At 34.1% G+C, this 20,203-nt stretch overlaps 2 protein-coding genes and 1 pseudogene across 2 annotated transcripts; 1 reads left to right on the top strand and 2 right to left on the bottom strand.

The window, feature by feature from the left end:
- Positions 1 to 863: 863 nt before the first annotated feature.
- On the bottom strand, positions 864 to 3,981 carry LOC140891633 (choline monooxygenase, chloroplastic). Its single transcript, XM_073300223.1, has 10 exons — positions 3,563 to 3,981; positions 3,193 to 3,238; positions 2,856 to 2,991; positions 2,456 to 2,530; positions 2,146 to 2,358; positions 1,893 to 1,988; positions 1,627 to 1,745; positions 1,459 to 1,552; positions 1,319 to 1,369; positions 864 to 1,196 (listed from the first exon to the last, which is right to left on the bottom strand). Exons 1-10 carry the CDS (start codon positions 3,891 to 3,893, stop codon positions 1,059 to 1,061), a joined length of 1,299 nt encoding a protein of 432 aa, XP_073156324.1. The 5' UTR covers positions 3,894 to 3,981; the 3' UTR covers positions 864 to 1,058.
- A 4,074-nt stretch (positions 3,982 to 8,055) lies between these two features.
- LOC140889187 (uncharacterized) lies at positions 8,056 to 13,728 on the top strand. The gene is made up of 5 exons (XM_073296894.1): positions 8,056 to 8,430; positions 8,530 to 8,701; positions 8,816 to 10,447; positions 12,647 to 12,777; positions 13,606 to 13,728. Exons 1-5 carry the CDS (start codon positions 8,056 to 8,058, stop codon positions 13,726 to 13,728), a joined length of 2,433 nt encoding a protein of 810 aa, XP_073152995.1.
- On the bottom strand, positions 12,404 to 19,562 carry LOC140891711 (pentatricopeptide repeat-containing protein At5g46100-like; annotated as a pseudogene).
- Between the last annotated feature and the right edge of the window lie 641 nt (positions 19,563 to 20,203).

The raw sequence follows: 20,203 nt of genomic DNA, 5'->3' as shown, positions 1-20,203 counted from the left end.
TTATAGTAATTTGGTGGAAGTTATTTAAGAAAACACCTTTTTTTAAAAACAAAAGTGTTTTTAGTCCGTTGACCTTCTGTAATCAAACACCCACGAATCAAGGGAAACTTTGAGAACACCACCAACCATTGCCGTAGAGTTCCAAGGTTACCAAGCTTTAGACAGAAAAGTGAGCAGAAAATCAAGAAACATGCTACCAATAATAGAAACATAGCTTAAAGAATTGTGTTAAGGGACGGTTTATTATGGATATGAGGTTCGTCTGGAGAGAACTTCACCGTCTTCTTTTAGATACAAAAAAAGTGTTTGGAAAAGCTTCTACGAAACACTTTCAGTTTTTCTTTACAAAATAACAAATATTTGTGAAGGAGAAACTAAAAATGCTTCTTAAAAGCCCTCCAAAACATTGCCTAAATATTTTAGAGCAAATTCAAGATGATTTTCATTTCAATCATGTTCTGACTTCAAATACAAGAATTGATTTTGTTCTAGGGGATGATCTTTTATTCCATGCTGGAAATTAAATATAAATCTTAGGCTTCGCTTGGATAGAAATATTTCAAATCCATGAATTTCAAATTTATTTTTGCTGTTTAGAGAAGTAGCACCACAAACATCAAATTTACTTCTTTTATGTTTATATGGTAATTCATGATAATTAGGATGTATTTTAAGTCATCCAATAAAATAGTGGTTTAGAATCATTTTTAATCCATCTAAGTAATGTGTAAATTATTAAGTTATGAATTTAAGATTCCTCCATGTTTCATTGTTAACACTAAAATTATAATCGAAATTCATGAATTTGAAATACTTCAATCCAAGCGCAACCTTAAAGAAATAAGTTAGCTAGGAGCATTCCTTCCTTTGCCGTGACATTATCATGACATTCTTAGAACCAGAAAAACTTACAATTCTTGCATGTTTAACCATTGGATTGATTTGTTGGTAGAAATGCAAACACATTGAGTTTGCAAAAAGAATATGGTTTCAAATTTCCTTGCAAATTTTTCATTTGATCCATGTTTATTCCTCAAAAAACTTGGAAAACAGGAACATTATTTCCTGAGATTTTCGTGCAATAAACAATGGAAATGATGCATAGCCATCTCCACACTTGGACTATATCGGCCAACATTATATGCCGGAGACTCGAGTCCTCTCTGAACAGCTTCGCTCAGCGTAATATCCTCTAACTGCACGATGGCATGAAGGGTCAGCAAGGCGATCGAACAAAGAAGATTATTTCAGTCATAAATCAAATAAAATCTTTTCAACTTCAGTGTATACTTTTTGAAAATGCTAAGAACTAGCACACCTGTACTTTTTCGCTATCTTCCAAACTCTTTTCAATGAAAGCACCATCACCCTAAGAGGTAGAAAAATACATAGAAAAATCAAGCTATAAAACCATGCTAATCGTTTCAACCTCGATAAGCATATCAATAATAAATATACCTTCAGAGAAGGATCTAGAAAATAATCGAAAACCACTTTGCATCTCTGACGTCCCAGTGGTAGCACGAGATTTGTGTCCATCCACGGACCATACCTGTAAAAGGCATGGCAAACAGGTCAAACCAAAAAGCATATTACAACCCAAAACTTGATTAGTTAAAATACTACCTATTGATCATGAAGTTTGGATAAACAAACGCATATAAAGCTTTCGACCCAAGTCGAACAAATTCTTCATTGTCGGTTGCACCTCCTTCACAACTTTGTATGCTGACTTTTTCAAACATCTTGGCAATAAGAGGGAGCAGAATCACGTAAGATTCCAAGAATCATAATGCAAAGGAATATCAAGATCTTCACGGTATCACAAGCACATATTGAGAGGAAAACAAGGAAAAATGGAAATAATACAAGAGGTTAATAAGAGAGAATACTTTGGTCGAATAGGAATCGAGCTGGAGACCAGATGCAAGTCCTTTATGTGCATATGGCACGTGATAACCACCATCCAAATAGTTGTCACAGAACACCTGCCGTACAAACATACATTTGTTTGAATTTGGACTCATCAATGATAATGCTCTGTTGTGCTGGTAACTCAAAATGCTCTACATTTCTTTCTTCAAATAATGTACGATATACAAGATTAACTAAGGTTGTAAACTGAAAAATGTGTTGTAAACCAACCTTCCAATTACATTCAATAGTATATGTTCGTCTACAAATGTAATCCAATGAATTGTTGACCCCATTGTTACTTAGTATTTCAGCTGTACTACCGAGCCATTCATCGCCCACGGCTTCACTATCGACTTCCCCCTCATGCCTTACTTCTTCATTGAAATTGATTAGTACAAATGGTCCCCAAACAGCAACTTTGAGAGGAACAAGTCCCATTTCCTACCTTACATCTAACACAAGGTCAGGACAAAAACCAATATTTTATGATTAATAAAATGTAATAAATTAATGGAAGAAAATTGATTCTGTGGCATACATTCACTTTGAAATTCTTGATCCCGGTTATTCTAGTTGCCTTTATGAGCCCTCCATTCAACCCATATGTCCAACCCTGGAAGGGCAAAGAAAAAGACAACATGAAAAGATCATATTGGTTGTTATATTATTGAGTGTATAACTGAAAGCAACAAATGAAGAATTATGGCATGAAACATCAATTTTGAAGAATTGGAATCGGTGGACAGGTTTTTATGAGAATGAATCTATCTCACGTATCTATTATTTAGGAGCTAAGGAAAATAGAAAAGGATCCCAAGAATCATGATGCAAGGAATATCACGACCTTCATAACATAACGAGAAGATTAATATGGAAGAATTTGGTAGAACAGCTTATATCATTAGGCAGGAATCACCATTAAGCTATGTAAAACTCACATGATATGGGCAGACAAAACAGGACTTCTTCCCCGTCCCTGAGGCAAGAAGAGAGGCGTGATGGCGGCATACATTGTGAAACGCATTTAAAATGCCCTTTTCATCCCGACAGACCACATATTCAATACTTCCCAAGCTGCGAAAGTAACTAGTTAGCTACAATCGAAGACAAGCTTACTCACACAACTTGTTTTCTTGCAATCATATGACATGCTTGTTGTTGAGGGTAAAATGGCAGATATACAATTCTGAGTTCTTAGAACATGAATTCTAGAACAGAGGGAGTAAAGAGATGGTGGCGATCACATTGAAACACAATGACTCCAGCTAGCATTACCTGCCAGTGAAAAAATCGCGTGGATCTCTAATCTGGTCAGTGTATCCTAGCCAGAAAATGCAAGAATTAGATAGTCCTCCTATATGTAAACAAATCATAACAGTACATAAACACATTCCCATGAAACTACACACGCATGCCTGTACATATATATAGAATAAGTGAACAAAAATCTATTTTTACTTTCTCGAGCTATAATATAAGGATCAAGAGATAACATAAATCAATATATAAAAAACTTTTCTTAATTTATTTTTATATTTTTTAATAAAATTATTTTAAAATACGTTTTTCAACTGTAATAAATCGATAAATAGTTCATAGTGCAAAATGCTTATTTCAAAACATAAATCGTTGACAGAAAGAATACCAACAGGGTGCCATCCCTTGTGGAAGACTTGATCCAGCTCGAGAGCGTAGAAATCAGGATCAGTGTACCAAGAACTTGGCGGGGTCCAAGCTTCTTCTATGGGAATCTTGGGGTCAAATTCTTGGACCAATCTTCGAGCTTTCCCGTGAATACAATTAATTTCTTGGACACAATTAGGCTGCAGAGAATTCCCATTATCGCTGCAGCGCCGGACGAAATTCTCGTTGGATTGAGACTGATTTGTGGATTTCTTCACAAATTCGAAATGGGCTTTTGGTTTCGAGAGTTGATGGAAAGTGGGGAGCTTCTGCATCATCGTTGTTGCAGCCATGGCGAATGGTAATCTATTTTCTTGTTCATTTGGGAATGTGAGTAGCTGAACCTAGTCGTATACCAAGTCAAAATTTGGTGACACAATCGTGTAAATTTCTAATTGCGAATAAAAAATTTAGTTCGTCTTTTGTGTGATCTTTATTGATATTAGAAAGTGTATATGCTCGTGCGACGTGATAATAATTTTATTAGTTGCTCTAGAAGTTATCATATTATATTTTGTTTAGTTTTTTTAATTTAAGTGTTATATATTTTTATATCAATTTTAAACTTTATATATAATGATTTGATCTCTTATTAGTTGTTGAAATGAGAATATTATGTATTTAATTTTTTTTTTTTTGTGATCAATTTGTAGTATCTAATCGATGCTTTTATGTTTTATACCTTAGCTTTAATTTATTTTTTTAACTAATGACTTTAAAACAATAACATATGTTATTTGTCGAGAAACGAAAAAAAATACATTGATTTTTGTTATAATCCGTTGGACTGGGCGTTTATCATTTTACTAAAAACTATAGTTGATATATAATTGTGCAATTCAAATATTTAAATCTGTGTAACAGTTCAAACACTACATTTTGATTGTTCTACATAGCAAAGAGATAAATATTGTACCCAATAATCTCCTTCCCAATAACTATGCTCGCAATCAATGTGAATCGAAGTCATAACCTTCACTTTGATATATATTGTATGATCGAATACTTATTGCTTTTTCAAAAAATATAGTCATTGGTAACAATACTAATCCAATATTTTAAACTATGATGTATCTCAAACATCATGTTTCGATTGTTCTACTCAGTATGAATAGTTATTGCACTTCAGCAAAAGCAATATCTTTTAAATAATAATTTTACTTCTATTAATTTGTAAGTTAAAACAGTCATTTATTTGAGAGAAAATAATTTTTTTTAGTCCATTAACACTTCACATTTTGATTTTTAGTCAATTGATTTGTCAAATTTTAGTTTTGATACACTAACTTTTAATTTTGACTATTTTTAGTCCAATTGATGACGTGACATCTGACAAGTCAACAATTTTTGATGTCACATCATCATTATCATGCCCATGTCAGCATTTTCGATGCAAAATAAGCATTTTTCAATGTCACCACAACAATAAGGTCTAAATAGTTGAAAATAAAATTTCTCGTAAAAAAAAAAACTTTGAAAACTTAGTGGTCAAAGCCTAAATTTAAGCAAGTTAGTGAAAAATAATAATTTTTCACAATTTAAAAGTTTTAATTGGAGATAAAATTTGATCTTCTATGTATACAGTATATTTAAAGCATATATATATATTTTTTACGTCTGATAAAATATGTTGTCCATATGACTTGATTTGATTCTCAAGTATCTTGCTCATGCATAATACAATCAAAATTTTCTTGTGTATATTTTCTAGCATATGGAATAACTTTGTTTCATTAGCTTTGAAGATCAAATTTAATATACATTAATTGAATAATAATTTAGCATATAAAATAATTAATGTCCTAACAAAAATACAATACAAAAATAGATTTTTCTAACATAAACTCTCATGTTAAAGTATTAACAAATTTATTAAAAAAAATTAATTTAGTCATAAAATTATTTATTTAATTAATGATAAACATAATTATTTCATAAATTTGTCATAATCTTATTTTTAAATCTAAAATATTAATATGTAGTAAATCTCATTTTTTTTCCTTCTTCTCGAAAATCATATAATATAATATGCAACAATGGTAAATTTTTTTTTTATAATTTTATTTTTCAAATCTTGTAATATTTTTGTATAGTAAACTATCATAGTTAGATTACATTGTCATCACCATTAGCTTTATAATCATTATTCCTAAAATCTGGAATACCAAAAATTTTACTTAGATTAATAAATTTAAAAAATAAACGAATTGAAACGAATTGATTGAATAATATAGGAGAATATCTTTCATATATATGTGAAATATAATCTCGATTATTTATTATATGATTTTACTTGTCTCGAACCAGATGACTAAGTTAATGATTCAATTTATTTATTTTTTCGTGAAAGTATAATAACCAAAATATTATGTTAAAAAAAATTAGAAGACTAAAACATAGCGATGCAGATAAAGGTTGAAAGTAAGTTCACAATTTAAGAAATGTTGGGCACGGACCCGGGCATGCAGGGTGCACGGGGTTCGTGCAGAAAACAAAGAATTGGGCTTTTAGTGTATTTTGGATGCACGGACCTTGACCCGAAAGTGGCACGGGTCCGTGTCCTCAACAGAATAATGCATGGTCCTGGCATGTTCTTTTTATAATTTTTTTTTTTTTCTGATTAGATGATTAGAATCGATATGCTCACAGATGCAACACTAGTTGGTATTCCCATCTACCTCATGTAACGATAAAAGTTAAATTCATTGACAGAACTGAAATGGTCGTTTCATAAGATCTCACCGTGGGTTCACATGCATACTCCTTCATCGATCTTCCTCAAAACTCTCACTACTTCATGTTGCTTGTGGACCCCAGAATAGGTCCTCAAAAAAAGAGAGTACTATATTTTCATTGATCTTGCACTTCTCTCTTCTCATCCTATCAAGCATATCCTCAGCTAGCTGTCATGAATTTGTTGGAAGAGAGCAATCGCTTGATCATTAAACCAAAAGTGTTTTGGTCGTGATAGAAACCATTATAATATATACATTGTTGTAGCAGCATCAAATTAATACTGAATTTTCTTCTCCAACTCCTTCTCAAAACGAATTAATTGCCAACTAGAGATGTTGTGAATTGTTGTGGCCACCTCATTATTGACCTGCATCCTATCTCTATATAGCTTCTCTTTTTATTTGTTTTCTTCCTCGGTCTTCCTAGGACCCAGATTGCTCAACTATATATATCGCATATAGAAATCTATCTAGTTGCTTATACGATATTTGTGGTTTTCGTCTTGATGAGCACATTTAAGTTGTTAACTTCAGGATAAAACGTTCTTTTAGAATCTCAATTATATTGTCCACGTTTTCTTTTTTATTTGTTTCAAATATATAGTCAAATATCATATTTAGTAATATTTTTTTACAGTTCTTTATTAATATACCCCTATTAACTACACCTTAAAAATTTTGCATTTATTTTTTTAATACATTGAATAGGGATAAAATAGGAACTTTATATAAAATTTGCTTTCCCAATACATTTTTTTTAATATGTGTGAAAATCCAAAGAAATACAATATATATGAGACGGGGGAGTAGTTCACTCTGCCATAGATAAAAATACCTGGGATATTATAAGTTTAGAGATAGCAACTCAGACACACAATCCCAGGGGCGGATCCACTCAGAGCCAAGGGGGGCAGCTACCCCCTTAAATTTGTGATGTAAAACTACCAAAATATCCTTATAATTAAAAAATTTATTTTATAAATATAAATTAGAAATAATTCACCATGAAAGTTGAGAGGAATCATTACTTATCTATGCAAATGGGCCGACCACACATTATGTCCATATTTTTTTATAAAAAACTTTTGGCCCAAGTTATAATGTTTTAAGCTTAAAAACAAATAGGTTTTTTTTTTCTTATTTTTATAATTGTTTATAATTATTTTGCTCGTTCATATTCCAATCTTCCGATTCTCCTCTCTAGCCAGAAGGTACGTACTCCACTGGGCATTGATTATTATCCTTTTCTTTTCTTTCAGATTTGTCTCTTTTCTTAATTTTTCTTTTTTGATTTATGATGGTTGTCGATTGACCTATTTTATATTTAATTTATAAGCTTCTAATATTTAATGGTTATTCGATTGACGATTGTGATTGTTTATGATATTATTATCATTATATATATTTGTGTAATGAGATAGTGACTCGAGTGAGTTATAAATAATTTATTTTATTGGAAGAATAAATAAAATTAAGTGACACTTGAGCCTTTTGGTCATAAATAGGTACAAATAATTTTGATTATTGAAGTAGCTAGGAATTATATATTTGGTTTATTACTGTAGTTCTGTTATAGTGTTATGCACTTATAAATTACGTTTTTTTGTTGTAGTTTATCAATGTAGAATATGCAATTTGATTTATTTTTAATATTTAAGAATAATTATATAAACTATCTGTAAAAAATTAATCGAATTTGTTTATAATTATTTTGATAGATATGCTAAGATATTTAAAAAGAAAGGGGGAAGAAGATGGATGCTCAAAAGAAAGTTCGATTCTTCCCAAAAAAAATCGTGTGGAAGTAGATTTACCCGAGCTTCAATCAGATCCAGGAAAGAGACTCAAGATTATTGATTTTGATTCAAATATTCGTGAAAGAGTTAGGAGAAAATACTATTTAGATGGTTCTTTCCAACCCCGAGAGCATGAATTTCCACAAACATTAATCCAAAGAACTTTGAGAAGATTTAATCGTGCTTGGTTTGATGAATTTAAATGGTTGGAATATAGCATAGAAAAAGATGCAGCATTCTGTCTTTATTGTTATCTTTTCAAGAATGAGTTGGGTCACCAAGGAGGTGGTGATACTTTTGTCAGTGAAAGTTTCAGAGACTGAAAAAATAAAGATAAACTTCGTAAGCATGAGTGAGGACATAACAGTGCTCACAAAAAAGCTTTGAGTAAATGCCAGGATTTACTAAACCAAGAGCAACATATTGAAACTAGTTTAGCTAGATCATCTGAACAAAACAGACAAAATTATAGCATTCAGTTAAATGCAGTAATCGATTGCATTAGATGGCTTTTGGCACAAGGACTTCCTTTTCGTGGGCATGATGAATCTCAAAATTCAATCAATCAAGGTAACTTTCTTGAGCTTCTAAAATTTCTTGCACATCATAACGAGGAAGTGAGAAAAGTTTCATTTGATAATGCTCCTGGTAATGATAAGTTGATTTGTCACAACATTTAAAAAGATATTGTTAGAGCTTGTGCATTGGAAACAACCAACGTGATATTGAAAGAGCTTGGTGATAATTTTTTCTCCATTTTACTTGATGAGTCTCGTGATGTGTCAGTAAAGGAGCAACTTGTTGTTTTGAGATTTGTAGATAGCAAAGGATGTGTGGTTGAACGTCTTTTGGGTTTTAAGCATGTCACTAGCACAACTGCTCAAGCACTTAAATGTGCCCTTCTAGATTTATTATCTGCACATGGATTAAGTGTATCTAAGATACGTGGACAAGGATATGATGGGGCAAGTAATATGCAAGGTGAAATTAATGGACTAAAAGCTCTTATCTTAAAGGAAAATGAATGTGCGTATTATGTTCATTGTTTTGCTCATCAACTCCAACTTGCTCTTGTAGTTGTGGCAAAAAATCATATTAATATCGCCTCACTTTTTCACCTGCTTTGTAATATTGTTAATGTGGTTGGAGGCTCCTGTAAACGCCATGATGCTTTTCGAGAGAAACAAGCTGCTAGAATCATACAAGCCTTGGAAAATGAAGAAATCATCAAGGGTCGAGGTTTGAATCAAGAGAGCACACTCATTCGGCCAAGTGATACACGTTGGGGATCACATTATAGTACTCTGCTTAGTTTGATTCAAATGTTTGGTTATGCAATTGATGTGCTTGATGAGATTGTGGAAGATGGGTCACATTCAGATCAAAGAGCCGAAGCATTGCGTTTGGTAAAAGATATGCAATCATTTGAGTTTGTGTTTAATTTACAGTTGATGAAATCAACTTTTATGCAATCATTTGAGTTTGTGTTTAATTTACAGTTGATGAAATCAATATTAAGAATAACAAATGATTTGTCCCTAGCACTACAACGAAAAGACCAAGATATTGGGCAAGCCATGTTATTAGTTGGTATATGTAAGAAAAGAATTCAAGGAATGCGGGATGATGGATGGAGTATATTACTTGACGAGGTTTCTAATTTTTGTGAGAAGTTTCATGTCGACACTCCGAATATGGATGATTTATATGTTGGTGAGAGAAGATCACGACGAAAAGCTAAAAAAGTGACAAACTTACATCATTATCAAGTAGAATTTTTCAACACAATTATTGATATGCAATTGCAAGAGCTGAATTTCAGATTCAATGAGGTAAATACAGAATTATTGCTTTCTGTAGCATGCCTAAATCCATCAGATTCATTTGCTGCTTTTGATAGACAAAAACTGGTTAAATTGGCTCAATTCTACCCAAAAGATTTTTCACCAATCCAGCTTTTGTCACTTCCGGATCAACTTGAGAATTTTGTGATGGATATGCGTATGAATTTTGAAGCTTCTGAATTACAAGGGCTTGGTGACATTTCTAGAAAGATGGTTCAAACAAGAAGAGATGTGGCATATCCATTAGTTTACAAGCTTGTGACTTTGGCTCTGATTTTACCGGTTGCAACCGCTACAGTTCAGAGAGCATTTTCTGCTATGAAGATTATTAAGAATCGTTTCCGTAATCGAATGGGAGATGAGTATTTGAATGATAGTTTAATTACTTATGTTGAAAAGGATATATTTCGTAGCTTGTCGGATGATGTTATTATTATTATTTTCAGAAAATGTCAAACCATCGAGGTCAATTGTAAGTTAAGTTTGAAATATAAATATATTATTTAATTTAAATATTATATTTTAACTTCTATTACATGATGATTATATATATATATATATATATATTTGTGATATTTGGTATTTTTGGCCGCCCCTTGAAAAATTTTCTGGATCCGCCCCTGCACACAACGTTTTAACTTCTAACATTCATCTAGTGATCAGGGTAGAAACTCTTGGTAAATGATGTGTTGTGGTCACAATTATAATGTTATCTAAAAATGCACAAACATGATTTGAAAAACTAAGAAATGACAAGAAAAATCAAGTTAAACCAAATGAATGCTTCATGAAGAAAATTTCCTCACAGTATATACCTCCCCCATGTGGGACAATCACGATCAGATATTTGTCAAGTTAAGATCAAATGCACTCAACTTTAGTGACCATTCTGAAGTACCATCTACCCTCACTTATATGGTACAAATAATTGATAGAGCTACTGCAAATGTTATATGCTAGACGTACAATACACATCCATGGATTTACAGAACACATTCTCTTCACATGAACACAAAACAAAATCAATTTACATTGAACCAATACATGATTCAATCCACCACGAAAGGGTGGCTATGAGTTCAAATGCACTATCACGTCGAAAAATAATATCTTTGCTTCAACATTTGATTCCAATGCCATCAAAAGGGATAAAATATATGTTGATTATTTCATTATCCCAAGGCAATATTATCGTAGGGAACTCAAAGCCCTTGCACAATGTCCCAAACATCATTTGGCAATAATGCTTTATTATACAAAACAAGGTTTCAAGCTAGTAGATGTTAATGAATCTAAAGATATCGACAATCAAAATGATTAACAAGGAAGAGCTCATCTACAAATTTAATTCATAATACCATAACAAAAACAAGACACTATAAAAAATAAAATAAAATAAAAACTCGTTGCATTCTAATCACTGCCTCGTTCCATAGTCTCTTGAATCATACAAAATAGGTATTGTAATATATGTTGTCTTCTGATGTTGAAACTTCATCCGTATTAAATTTTAAAATGGGAACCCAAAACAAATTAACAATTTTCACCTTACAGAGAAGACATAACTAATACAAGTCCGCAAAGTAAATCAGCAAAGACAATCGAACGCGATTTTCGTAAACTCCTTGTCAAAATTAAGATCTCCAGAAGTTCAACAAAGGATTGTACATAGTCATTTGCTGCTACCATGCCTGATAAAGTAACGGTGTAGTTAAAAGCTAACTTAGTGGACCTCCTTTGAGCTTCGAGTAGGTAAAATATGGGTTGAAGAGGTTCTTGTTTAGGCCCAGCTGTAAAATAAGTAGGTTGCCTTGATAACTAAAACTGATATAAAACATTTTTGATGTTAAATAATTATGAAAAATTTACACGTTTTTTTTTTATTAAAATTATTAAATTTATAGTGAACCTTTTATTATATTGTTTCATAATCAATTCATCATTAAAAACATTGAAAATATATATATAAAAAAAAATATTGTACTTGCATATAAATATGATAGACAACGAGCAGGTACTCTACAATACGTGATACAACTAAAATTATCACCATTTCAACTAATACTGAAGTTGTTTTAGCTTATAGTTAAGTATATTCTATGTATTAGGCTCCTTGCGCATATACATCAAATAATTTTGAAGACACGGAAATTTAAGTTAATTTTCATATTATGACTCGAATTAAAATACAAATTTAGTAATTTAAAAATTCTAAAAAGCAAACGATGTATGATAATCAATAATATTAATGGCAGATTCAAAGAAAAAGAAGATTTGAATGCATTTACGAACATCTTAAAGATTTATCAAATTAATTTGAAACCAAAGAGATAGATTTTTAATTAATTAAATGGCAAGATTTTGGAAGCATGATTAAAATCCTTTCTACAGGCATTCAATCTGGAGACAAATAAATAAATCAACAGAGTTAAAATAATTTCGACTATCGATCTCCCTTGGCTTGAGAGATTGATATACGAATACACAATTTTAGTGTCATTTGTATGATCATTTGTTCATGAAAAGTCATACAAAAGATGCGTGGATACATAAAACAACAATTATTAATACAACTACTACTGTCAACTCGAAAAATAGAAACATTGCAGGACACAAAATTCATGGATTCCTTTGACTGATACAATTGTGTTTCGGTATGCTGGTGGTGCAGCCACATTTCTCATGTACAAAGCATTTTTTAAATCTGTGGAGGCTATACCCAGTTTACTTCCTGATAGAGAGAAAGTCGAAGCTGCGAAGAGGCTCGTCTCGAAAACCTTTGGTGATTGGGCTCGAGGCCAGGTTGAATTCTGCTTGAGACCAATCTGCTAGAACGGCCATCAGTAACCTCACCGGAGGATCTTGGCCGGCTACTCGAAATAGCTGCTGCTCTCTTTGAGGAGCTGCCATTTTGGGATGTGCGGCCTCTTTATGAATCAGGTTGGTTGCTGCATACAAGCAAATCTCAACATTACAGGTCTTGAGGAAAACCATAAAGATTTATCATTTTAAAAACTAAACAGAAACTTAAGCTCGCATAAATGTAACTAAGCTGCAATAGCTTTACCAAAGAGCGTCAGTGCTCGAAAATGCGGCCTAGGCGCTAGGCGGCCCCGGCCGCACCGGAAAAGTGATAATTGGCCGCCCTAGGCATCCTGGCCATCTAGGCGGCAGCAGCCGGCCCTAGGCGGTGCCTAATCGGGCTGTGCATCCTGGGGGTGCCGGAAGATGTATTAGGTTTTATTATTGGGCTTTTAAATTAAAAGCCCAATAATAAATTAAGAGCCCAATAAGAAAAATGAAAGCAATATTTTTTTAGAGGCCTTAAACTAAAGCCCAACAAGCAAAGCCACTTGTTGGCTTGGCCTAAGCATCTTCATCCTCATTTGAGAGGGCATCGAACGAAGGGGCGAGAGCCAGGACAAATAGAAAAGGTTTATGCGAAGCCAATCTTCATCTTCATGATGTAATTCTGATTTCTGAACACACAAAAGAAGCTATACCGTGGAATCCGCCAAGCGACGCCTAGTCCCCACCTAGACGACCTAGGCGCTAGTCGGGTGAGGCGGGGACTAGGCGCCGCTTAGCACCCAAATTATCAGGTCAGATTGTATATTGCACGACATGCAGAACAAAAGCCAGGGGCAGTTTATGGCCATTGTGCTAGAGGGCGAGAGAGCTTTCAGGCTTCCGTTGAAAGAAAGTAGCAAAATAAATGCGATTTTGAGCGACCTAATTCCTAATGGGATGTGAAAAAAAAAAGGAATATTACCACATCCTTGGATGAAGGTACATTTTCTGATGATGTCCATTGTCTTGAATGCTCGCCTTGCTGAGCAGGACCAGAAGCATTCCTCCTAGAGAGAACTTCAACTGCACCTGAAAATTTGTCTCGAATATCTCGTCCCACTGGACAGAAAAATCCATATGAGAAATATGATTGATCTGATGCATCCATCAAAATTGTTCAAGGGAACTTAATGCTTTGTTTAATATAAAATGTAGCAAGTACAAATTCAAAGTTTTCATTTCAGAACTAAAGATTAAAACCAGTAGATCCGAAGGTGGCTATATTTCTACATTGCCGTGTCACTGTTTCAATGTGCAATCCAGATAAAAGTTCTTCCACGTATAGAAATTTTCAATATCATGTTTTAAATTCGAAAATGTCAAGAAAACAAAACACTAACCACAGGCCCTTAACATTTTCTTATGCAAGACAGGCATGTCATTAGAAGACGCACAGATAATCTCTTTTGGAGGTTTTCATTATTTTTCTTTGCAGTTCATAACTATGTTTTTATGGTTAATTTGATCATCTTCACATAAATCATAAGACTGAAAGTCACATGCATTTGCATAGTATTCAGCTAACGAGCTAATCAATTATCAATTAACAAATAGGATGAACGCATACTCGAAGAAGTTTGCCACTCTAATTTAGAGGTGAAAGAGGCTACCTGATGTTTTCACGAGAAGTTTCGGCGAAGTTTCGGCCACTGCATTGCCAGTGGCACCTATCAGAGGATACTTTAATATAGTCCAATCAAACACAGTCAAATTGGTACCTGTGTTATTTTGCAATTAGTCATGATTTTTTTTTTTTGATAGGAAACTATAATATTATAGATAAAATGAGATTACTTAGATTACAAAAAGTGGACCAGTGGTCCACAAGTCATGATTAAATACAATAATGCAAGAAGGTACTTAGCAAAGACAATCACAAGACCAGGGAAGAAAATCCATGAAGCACAGACAGAGTTGATAAAAGCATGTCGCTGAAGTAGTCAATAGTTTTTACCTTCTAAAATAAACATGTCCAGAAAAAACCTCTTCAAGTAAGAAGAGTCTGGCTTGTCTTCAAATCTCAAAGATGGACATTGAAAATAAGATACGAATTCTGACGGATATGATTTGCAAAGAACCTGCAAACATTCTAAATCATGCAACATTCTCTGGCCACCGGTATGACAATTAGGAAAGTAAATGATCAAATACACAAGGAGTTAGCCAAAACAGACACTTATGCCACCATTTGCAGATTTATATTCATGACCACAATTTTTAAAGGCTCTTTGTGACAATGAAAAATAGCTTTCTACGGAATATAATCAAGTTTCAAACTTTTCAAATCACTTTCCATGTTAGTACAAGTTTTGCAATCCAAAGTACTAAAACAAAATCTTTTTAAATCACTTTCCATGTTAGTACAAGTTTTGCAATCTAAAGTATTAAAACCAAATCAAACATGGTTCAATATATTTCAAATCAAATCGATCCGAATTCATAAGAATTTCAGTATATTTATTTACATTCGCATTTTATAAATGTGCCTAAAATGTTTTTGTTTTTTTTGGGTCGAATTTCAACATTCAATCTCAACAAAAATAAATCGTCGTGTGTTTGAATTGAAATGATTTCAAATACAAAATAGTTTGTAGATATGGGAACACAATTTTTACTTATGATCATCAGTGAACGAATAGTTAAGAAAAGGATGTGGCATACCATTTATCCCATGTACACAAGGGTTTCTTAAATCTGTTAAGAGCCATAAACTTCTGAGAGAGAAAGTCAAAGCCGCGAAGAGGGTGTCTCGAGAACCTTTGGCAATAGACTCTTGAGTGAAAGATGACGGCCAGCCATTTACCTCGTTCTAAATCAAGTTGCTGCATATAAGGAAACGTGAAATCTTCATATTACAACTTCACGATGAAGACAGAAGATGATTATCATTATAATTTTAACGAAAGGATATAAAGCAAAAGCTACATGATTAAACCTAAATATCTCAGGCTGGATTGTAATGCACCGAGAGAGCTTTCAGGCTTCGAATGAAAGAGTATAAACCCAAAGAAATACAAGTTTTGCATGACGTAACTGCAAATGGGAAGGAAAAAGGGAATACATTCCACATCTTCGGATGATGTCCTGTTCCTTGAATGCTCACAGTGCTGGGCTGCTCCTTGAATGCTCACAATGCCGGGCAGCAGCCACCACCTTCCTGCTAGTCTCTAGAGATACTTCAACTGCAGCTTAAAATTTACCTCGAACATCGTGGCCCGCTGGACAGAAAAATAGAAAATCTATTAAGAGAACAATTATTGAGCTTGACGCACCCCATCAAAAATTTCAAAGAGAAAAAAAATGCGATAGATTATATAAAATGCAACCAATACAACATCCTCAAATTTTCCTAGATGAAAACCAGTTGATCTAAAAGGAAAGTTTTTCTTTCTACATAGTCATATCACTGTTTCAATATGGAAAACAACGACTTCAACTGACAACACAGATTTGTTATTTGGATACATCTCGTGTAGAAGCCCCCTTACTGCTTACTTAACAAAGCAAATTTCATCATTAGCACTTTTACCAGCCAGCATCACCCCTGAATACAGGGAAATTATTGTTAGGTATATAGTCTATTGTCACATAGAAATTTTAGGATATCTCTATGTGTGAATCTAAGTCCTTCCTCATCCGTGGTGCACTCGTATTCACCAAGTATCTTTATCATCGGTCCACTTTTACTAATTTGTTCGGTCTCCCATTGGTATGAAAAATTCAACGAGCAGGCACAAACACCAACAATTATATCTGAATTAACATAATATAGTTTATACTCACTGAAGAATTTGCCGACATCTCATATTTTAGAATGAAATTCTTCTCTCAGTTTGGACAGCAACAGTTCAGTAGCTTCACGAACTTCTCTTTGGTCCCAAAAACCATATAATATTTTATTCCATGTTTTCGTATCTGAAATGCATCCATCAACCACCATTTCATCCATAATTCGTGCAGCTTTGTGGAAATATCCTTTATTACAAGAACATTCTACCAATGATTCAAAGGTTGTTGCCACAACAGATATCCCCCTACTACGCAAGCTTAGGTACTGATGGAAAGCTTGATTAAGATTACCCTCGGAGCAAAGACCTTGAACTACTCGATTATGTATCCTAACATGAAGCCCCCAAGTTACACGGTTTGGTGTTATACCTGAAAGGACCATTTGATCAAGGAAGTTTGCTGCTTCCTGGAACTTGTTAATATCACAAAAGCTGTTGATTACTTTTGAGTACAGCCCTGCGTCAGGTTTCAATTCTTGTAGTTTTATTCTATCAAGAATCTGAACCGCATCTTGAACTTTACCTTCGCTGCAGAAACCATGAATTAAAGAACTGTAAATTATCAAATTTGGAACTTTAACTTTCCGAATCATTCTCTCCAAGAGTTTCATGGCCTCAGAAGAATGTCCATTTTTACAAAGACCATCAATAAGAGAACTATAAGTATATACATTGGGCTCAATGCCGTTGCTTTTCATCTCCTTGAGCAATTCCAGTGCTTCATCCAATTTATTTGTCTGGCAAAGTCCATGTACCAACAAACTGTAGGTAACAACAGAGGGTGTACAACCATTAGCCTCCATCTCAAGCAAAAGCTCCCTGCCTTCAAGATTTCTTCCAGCTTTACACAGCCCACAGATCAAAGTTCCATACGTGTAAGAATCCGGAGCATGCCCACGTTTGGGCATCTCTCGAAATATCTTAAAAGCAGAATCCAAAGATCCACCGCTCTTGCACAATGCTTTTATCAAAACATTAAGAGAAGCAACGCTGGTTGGAATTCCCATCTGCTTCATGTATCGATAAAAGTTAAATGCCATTTTAAGCTGACTTTCATCGACAAGAACTGAAAATACCGTAACATAAGATTTCACTGTGGGTTCACAAGCATACTCCATCTTCCTGAAAACTCTCACCACTTCATGCGACTTGTGGACCCTAGCATAGGCCCTAAAAAATGAGAGTACTATATTTTCAGTGATCTTGCACCTCTCTCTTCTCATTCGATCAAGCATATCCTCACCTTTCATGAATTTGTTGGCAGAGAGTAATCGCTTGATCATTACCAAAAGTGTTTTGGTCATGATGAAAACCATTAGAATACTCCGCTGTAGCAGCATCAAATATTGAAATCGCTTTCTCCAAGTCCTTTTCAGAATGAATTAACTGCTCAACTAGAGATGTTGTGACTTGCTGTGGCCACCTCATTATTGACCTGCTGCCCATTTTAAGATAGGCCTTCCCTTTCTATTTGTTTTCTATCTCACTCTTCCTACGACCGTGATCGTACACCTGCATTGCACAGAGAAATCCATCTAGTTGGTTATACAAAATTTGTGTTTTTTTCATGACGAGCACATTCAATTTGTTAACTTCTGGATAAAATGTCCTTTAGAACATGTTATTGATCCAATTTCAGGGGGTTTATAACCTAAATATAAATAGTAAATATTTTTGAATTAATTTGATTTGATTTAAGAAGATAATTTAACTAATTTGCACATTAAATCATAGTTCACTTTGCCATAGATGGAAATACCTATTACAAGTTTAGAGAAAGCAACTTACACATCTAATATTCATCTAGCAAGGGTAAGATCATAAAAACTACCGACAATGTCTAATGCTAGACAATACACCTCCACGGATATTCAGAACAAGTTCTCTTCACAACACAACAAACAAAATCAATTTACAGGGAACCAAAACATGATTCTCAATACCACAAATTCAAATGCCATCAGAAGGGATAAAATGTATGCTCATTATTTCATTATCCCAAGGCAAAATTACCGTAAGGAACTCAAAGCCCTTGCGCAATGTCCCAAACATCATTTGGCAATAATGATTCATCATACAAAATAAGGTTTCAACCTACAGATGTAAACGAATCCAAAGATACCCAGGCAATCAAAATGATTAACAAATCTAATTCACAATACCACAACAAAACAAGACATTAAAAGGTAAAAAGACTTATTGCATTCTAATCACTATCTCTTTCCACAGTCACTTGAATCATACAAAACAGATATCAAGATAAATGTTGTCTTCTGATGTTGAAACTTCATTCATAATATTAATTATTAATATTAAATTTTAAAAATGGGAAACCGAAAACAAAATAAAAAAATTTAATCAACCAAGAAATGAGAGAACCTTCTAGATAAGACATGACAAATAGAAGGCCGTAAAACAAGAATGGAGATTTCAATGAGAATCGAGCTGCTATAGAACGCGATTTACGTAAATCCTTCTCAAAAATTAAGATCTCTAGAACTTCAACAAAAGATTGCACATATGCGCAAGAAAAATTGGAATGCAGCTGTTCGTTCTGAGCGGGTTGCGGCCACAAGGCTTGATAAAGTTACGGTGGAGTGCAACCTAACGTGCTAGAACTTGTTTGGGCTTTGAGATTAAGGTCCAAAGGAATTGAATGGAGCCGAATAGGTAAAATTTTAAGGCCAGTAATAAGAAAGAAATTCGCACACTTCGAGTCTGTGCCAAACTCCTACAATGCATTCATATAATTCTCGATAAAAATCCAACAAGATGGTTTTCTTCATTATTTATACTCTCTGAGATAATAACTAAGCAACATAAAAGATTCCTAATAGGTAGTGCGATTGCGCAGACGGTTAATTTGTTGGTGCTCAATAGTGTGGTCCTTCTCCTAGGTGACGTAAACTTTCATCCATGCCGGCACTTTGCGCACTCTCGAAGCTTCTGCAATTTCTCTTGGATTCTCTTCTTCCCCCACTTTTGAGGCTTCAGCACTTGAGACCATCTGATTTTGAGGATGGGCTTGATCTTGACATAGTATTCCTTTGATGGCCCAATCCTTTAATTGTTGATCCATTAAGATTGGGTTATTATCAATTGTTATATCCGTATCACTCCCTCCATCATCAAAATTCACCTTGTCCTCAAGGTGTAACTCAGAGTATAATGAGCACATTTCATGAAAGTTCTCCCAGGTGGCATCGTCTGGGTAACTGTGAGACCATTGCACCAAAATTTGTTTGACTTGTTGATCTTTGATAGTAACAATTCGCATGGCCAGAATAGCAGTTGGAAATGCAATAGGTTTGCTATTGAAAAAGTGGACTGGAAGCTGATCATTGGTGTCTGGGGCAGCGCCGTGGAATGATTTGAGTTGTGACACATGGAAAGTGGGATGAATCCGGCTAGAAGGTGGTAGCTGAAGAGTATAAGCGACCTCCCCCACCTTAGCAATAACCGGATACGGCCCAAAAAAACGACGACCGAGCTTAGGATGTAATCTGGTAGCCACGGTGGTCTGACGATAGGGGATCAGCTTGAGCAGAACTAAATCCCCCACGTCAAAATGCTTCTCTTTTCGCTTGGTA

This window comes from Henckelia pumila, chromosome 3 (genome assembly GCF_033568475.1).
Source record: "Henckelia pumila isolate YLH828 chromosome 3, ASM3356847v2, whole genome shotgun sequence".
Classification (NCBI taxonomy): Eukaryota; Viridiplantae; Streptophyta; class Magnoliopsida; order Lamiales; family Gesneriaceae; genus Henckelia; species Henckelia pumila.
Note: the sequence above shows the minus strand (reverse complement) of the source record. Positions and strands in the feature narration are given on the sequence as shown.

Bases quoted from the DNA above. Each gene is read 5' to 3' on its own strand.
- LOC140891633 (XM_073300223.1), bottom strand. From the start codon at position 3,893: ATGGCTGCAACAACGATGATGCAGAAGCTCCCCACTTTCCATCAACTC. The intron at 2,992-3,192 runs GTAATGCTAGCT...TTACTTTCGCAG, and splicing joins CGCGATTTTTTCACTGGCAG to CTTGGGAAGTATTGAATATG. The intron at 2,531-2,855 runs GTGAGTTTTACA...TTGCCCTTCCAG, and splicing joins GTTTTGTCTGCCCATATCAT to GGTTGGACATATGGGTTGAA.
- LOC140889187 (XM_073296894.1), top strand. From the start codon at position 8,056: ATGCTAAGATATTTAAAAAGAAAGGGGGAAGAAGATGGATGCTCAAAA. The intron at 8,702-8,815 runs GTAACTTTCTTG...ACATTTAAAAAG, and splicing joins TCAAAATTCAATCAATCAAG to ATATTGTTAGAGCTTGTGCA. The intron at 12,778-13,605 runs GTTGAATTCTGC...CACGACATGCAG, and splicing joins GTGATTGGGCTCGAGGCCAG to AACAAAAGCCAGGGGCAGTT.